This window comes from Echinops telfairi, unplaced genomic scaffold (assembly GCF_000313985.2).
Source record: "Echinops telfairi isolate 266 unplaced genomic scaffold, ASM31398v2 ScPeMD7_18;HRSCAF=68, whole genome shotgun sequence".
Classification (NCBI taxonomy): domain Eukaryota; kingdom Metazoa; phylum Chordata; class Mammalia; order Afrosoricida; family Tenrecidae; genus Echinops; species Echinops telfairi.
This window is the reverse complement of record NW_022103915.1, coordinates 91,306,927-91,312,318: the sequence shown is the minus strand read 5'-3', so window position 1 is coordinate 91,312,318 and position 5,392 is coordinate 91,306,927. Positions and strand designations below refer to the sequence as shown.

General features: G+C 37.3%; 1 protein-coding gene across 1 annotated transcript in view; it reads left to right on the top strand.

The window, feature by feature from the left end:
- The window catches only part of AQR (aquarius intron-binding spliceosomal factor), a 104,753-nt gene that overhangs the window by 9,844 nt on the left and 89,517 nt on the right, over positions 1-5,392 (top strand). The window contains exons 4-5 of the mRNA XM_045287672.1: positions 284-319; positions 4,924-5,044. Coding sequence (XP_045143607.1) covers positions 284-319; positions 4,924-5,044 — 157 coding nt within the window. The remainder of the gene's footprint in view (positions 1-283; positions 320-4,923; positions 5,045-5,392) is intronic.

The following is a 5,392-nucleotide window of genomic DNA, read 5'->3' as shown; positions in this document are numbered from 1 at the left end:
TGGTGCTTGTTTCTTCCCCACTTTGTAATAGTGCTGATTGAATTTGTTACATAAGTAGGATATAATTTCACTTATGTACATGTTCTTGGGAAACTTTAAAAATAAGCTAAGTGACCCGGAAACATAAAAAATAAGATTAACTTTATTTTTAGTGCATATTAAAATGTCCTTGTTCTCATGTGTGAGTTAATGTTAAAACAAAAGATTTCAATATGCATTGGCATTGATAACTGAAATATCTACATGTGCTATTAAAATAATTTTATTATTTTTATAATTTTAGATTTGCCATTCGAAAGATAATGCTTCTGGAATTTAGGTGAGTATCAATATAGTCAAGTATATTCTGATGAGAGTAAAGATGATAATGTAATTTATTTTTTGGTTATATTTTCTGAGTAGTTTTATGTAGTGGTTACATGTTGGGCTCTTAGCTGAGAGGTCAGCAGCTCGAAATCACCATCCACTCTGTGGGAGAAAGATGAGGCTTTCTATTCTTGTAAAGAATTCAGTCTCAGAAACCTACACAGGCAGTTCTACTCTGCCCTATCGGGTCGCTATGAGTTGTAATCGACTCGATGGCAATATGTTTGGTGAGAGGAAAATGATTTAAAATTTATAAAGGTTAGTATTTTTGACGTCAGCTTATTTTGGAATGTGTGTATGGTTTGTATGGAATATTGTATAGAATGTTTGTTTTCAAAGATTTGGCCTTATCAGTATAACTTGTCTTTGGAGTTGTTTCTTACTAGTTAGGAAACTGTGCAGGGAAATTTATAAACTCTTATTTGAATCTAGTGATTCAATAATAAATTTTTACTTCCTTTAGTGATCAGTGGCATTAATTTAAAGTGAAACAAAAAAAAATTGAAAGTAAAACCTAACAATTTCCTTTTTTCCCCCTCTGTGCTAAGCTATATTGTCAATTATAGTAGAAAAGATAATGGAACCAAATCAGTACAGAGATAACAACCAATATTAAATTACAATTCTATGCTTAGTTAAATTTTATGAAATAGAGCAATTGGGACAGATGAATTCACATTACCAGACTTGCGAATAAAAGGACAATTACATAATTCAGGAAGAAATTTATACCCCCAGTAGTTTCATTGGCATTTAATTCACATATCCTATAATTCATAGTTCATTCACATCAAGAAGAGTTGTATAATTTTCACCACAATCATTTTTCGACCATTTCTTCATTCTTGTACTCACTGTTATTAGCTCCCCACTTCCCCCCAACCTTCCCTGCCGTAGCTCCAAGGGACCATTCATCCAGTTGCTGTCTCTAGGTTACCCTAGATTTCATAGACAGGTTACCCTAGATTTCATAGACAGAAAAACATGAAAAGATAAATCAAGCTAATAACATAAAGTAGATAAAAACTTCAACTGAAAAGTAGAAAATATTAAAAACTAGAACACATTTAATGCATCATAAGGAGATGAAGTGATAGATTGCTAACTTTTACCCTAACTGCACTACAGCAATCCACTTTTCACTGCATTCCGCATATTAGTCAGGTGTTTCATATCTCTGGTCCATGGCTATAGGGTCTTAATCCATGTATATTTCCCCTTGACATTTTTTCCTTTCATTTAACAGAAACAGCTTTAAAATGAGTCAAAGGGAGATCAAATAATAAGATACTACATCTGCCATAACAGACTTGACAATGCTCTGTCTGATAACAGGGCTTTTCCCATCCTTCAGCTATGATCAGAGGGGGTTCACCGGAGGCTTAATCCATGTGTAGGCCTTTCAAATGGATTTTGCCCTCCATAGCCTTCTGCAAACCAGTTGTTCACAATTTGACCTCTGGTATCATTCCCTCCTTTAGATTTGGATTATATTATTTACAATCCTTGGATCACACAGGCTGGTGTGCTTCTTTCATATGGACTTAGTTGACCCCTCACTTAGATGGCTGCTTGTTTGGAGAAAAAACAACAACAACCACCTTTAAGACCCTAGATGATATTCTTTTTGATAGGCAAGCGCGATCTAGTTTCTTCAATACACTTTAATATAGCTCCCATGTCTTCCCTGATCTCTTCATGAGGTCAAGCATCCAACAGAGCCATGCCATAAAAGCCATTGGGCCTAGACTTATATGTAAGCACAAAATCCATTCATGAATCTATGGTTTATATATGTCTCTGGTTCAATTTAGAGATATCACTGTCATTTTATGTTAGGGAATATTATCAATCATGCCCCTGCAGCATCCCTTCTACTGCCAACAAATCAGTGGTAACTCATAGCGATCCTATAGAGAAGGGTAGAACTGCCCCTTCAGTCTCCAAGGCTGCAGATCTTCACTGGAGTAGAAAACCTCATCTTTCCCCTGTGGAGCTGGCTTCTGGTTTTGAACTGCTGACCTTATGGTTAGCAGCCCAATGTGTAACCACTACACACTGATAGTGCCATGAGTTAGTCAATGGTATATAATTTAAAACACTGTTGAGAAAAGGAAATTTTTACAAGTACAGGTCAGCAATGAACCACAGTACATGAATTATTGACTTGTACAGATTAAACGCTTAAGGGACTGGATACTGTTTACATAAACAATGGCGGTTGGCGATAGGACGGATTTTCCAATAATATTCATTCACAACAGCAGAGCCACACCTTCCAGATCACTACATGTCATAATGAAGTGAGGAGGGCATTAAAATAGTAAATATATGTAGTTCCAGACCGCCATTCATTGGACACTCTCTCTCTCTTTTTTTTAATCATTTTATTAGGGGCTCATACAACTCTTATCACATTCCATACACACATCAATTGTGTAAAGCGCATTTGTACATTCATTGCCCTCATCATTCTCAAAACACTTTCTCTCCACTTAAGCCCCCGTCATTAGGTCCTCATTTTTCCCCTCCCTCCCCACTCCCCCTTCCCTCATGAGCCCTTGATAATTTATAAATTGTTATTTTGTCATATCTTGCCCTGTCCGACGTCTCCCTTCACCCACTTTTTGGTTGTCCATCCCCCAGGGAGGAGGTCACATATAGTTCCTTGTAATCGGTTCCCTCTTTCCAACCCAGTCTCCCTCTACCCTCCCAGTATCACCACTCACTCCACTGATCCTGTAGGGATCATCCGCCCTGCATTCCCTGTATTTCCAGTTCCTATTTGTACCAGCGTACATCCTCTGGTTTAGCCAGACTTGCAAGGTAGAATTCGTGTCATGATAGTGGGAGCGGGGAGGAAACATTTAGGAACTAGAGGAAAGTTGTATTTTTCATCGTTGTTACATCGCACCCTGACTGGCTCATCTCCTCATCGAGACCCCTATACAAGGGGATCTCCAGTGGCTTACTAATGGGCTTTGAGTCTCCACTCCGCACTCCCCCCATCATTCACTAGGGTAAGATTTTTTGTTTTGATGATGCCTTATACCTGATCCCTTCAACACCTCGTGATCACACAGGCTGATATGTTGTTCCATGTGGGCTTTGTTGCTTCTGAGCTAGATGGCCGCTTGTTTACCTTCAAGCTTTTAAGACCCCAGACGCTATATCTTTTGATAGCCGGGCACCATCAGCTTTCTTCACCACATTTGCTTATTCACCCGCTTTGTCTTCAGTGGTTGTGTCGGGAAGGTGAGCATCATAGAATGCCAATTTAATAGAAGAAATTATTCTTGCATTGAGGGAGTACTTGAGTGGAGGCTCATTGGGCACTCTCAAGGCAAGATAGTCAAACAAAAGTCTACTAATTCTATATCCTTGGGCTTGGGCTAGTAGTTAACTGCTTCTTGTCACATTAGGGCATTTCAGCCTAAAGTCCAGTGTCTACAGGTAAATTTGAGATAAAACCCAGTTCACTTAGTGGGGTTAGGAAGCAATGAAGGCTCATACATTTCATTTATGAGTCATATGGAGCATTTTGACCATTGTTTCAGACAAAATTTTCTTTATTAAATTGCGAGAAAGACAATCAGTGATAGACCCATGCAAACACCTGTGAGAGCAGAATCATTAGAGGAAGTAGAAGGGTTGTAGTACTATAAATCACACAAAAAAAACAAAAACAAATTTGTGAGACTGCAAACCTTTTCCAGAGCACAGTTTCATCTTCTTCCTGCAGAGTAGTTTGTGGGTTTTAACCATCAACCCTACAGTCAACAGCTCCTCACCTAACACACAACGTCATCGGTCTTCTCTATAATATTATCAAAGTGTCTAAAATTCTTAGCAGTTGGTGTGTATGAGTGTGTGTGTGTGTGTGTGTGTGTGTGTGTGTGTGAAGTAGTTGAAAGGTTAGGCATGCGGGTTAATTTAGTGAAGAAGTAAAAAGGCTTTTATTTTCACTAAAAGTCAAATTGAGAACTTTGGCACCTTAAAGGAAAATGTCAGTACCATGAAAACCAATTTATGTTGACTACCTTGTGAATTAAATAGTAAAAGCTTCTTTCTGACTAAGTCTCTTAAGTTTCTGTGAGTCTTTTGGTCCTAATTTGAGTTAGCATAAATGTCTCAGATACATTTAATGCTGAAGGTGCCATCATTTCATTTTGCTGTAGATCTGTTATTTATAAGATCTTTTTGTTGGTGTTTTTCTTGCTTTCACCTCCTGAAGCACCGTAGGGGGGAAATAACCAGTGGTGTGTGGTAATAATCATGTATGTCAGTAATTTTTGTTGTCTGCGTAGTTGTGAGTATAAGACTCTCATTAAAAAACAAAACAAAACAAAGACTCTCATTGCATAAAGCCACATTTGCTGCAGGGACCAGTGATCTAGATGACAGATCAAAGTTGAATCATTCTCAAATAATAAATATCAGATTTCAAAATGTATTTTGCAAGTTTTGAGTAATTAATTTTCCAAGTGAGTGGCACATTGCAGAGGGAAGTGGTTACAAATGAAATATTCTGTTTTTTGTTTTTTTTTCACTTCACAGTCAGTATCTCGAAAATTACCTCTGGATGAATTATTCCCCAGAAGTGTCCAGCAAGGCCTACTTAATGTCAATCTGCTGTATGGTGAACGAGAAGTTCAGAGAAAATGTCCCTGCATGGGAGGTAACAGATTTAAATTACTTTATAGCTTTCATACTGTGCCACTTAAGCCATTACAAAGTAGCAGAACTTTTTGCTGACAATAAATAGTGCTTTTTGAAGCAGCACTTTGTCCCTTAATAAAGTAGATTTTGAGAAAAGAATGGCTATAGGAAAGACAATATCAGTTTTCTTTTTTTTCCAATATTTTCTTCAAATTAATTTACTATGAAATTAGGAATTTTCCGTGTAGAATTATTTTTGTGCTTTGAATTAAAAATAGCATAAGTTGTAGAGACTTATTGATATATCTGAAATTGGCCAAATAAAGTTTGCATTAATAATCACAAACGGGTTACACAAAAATGAAGT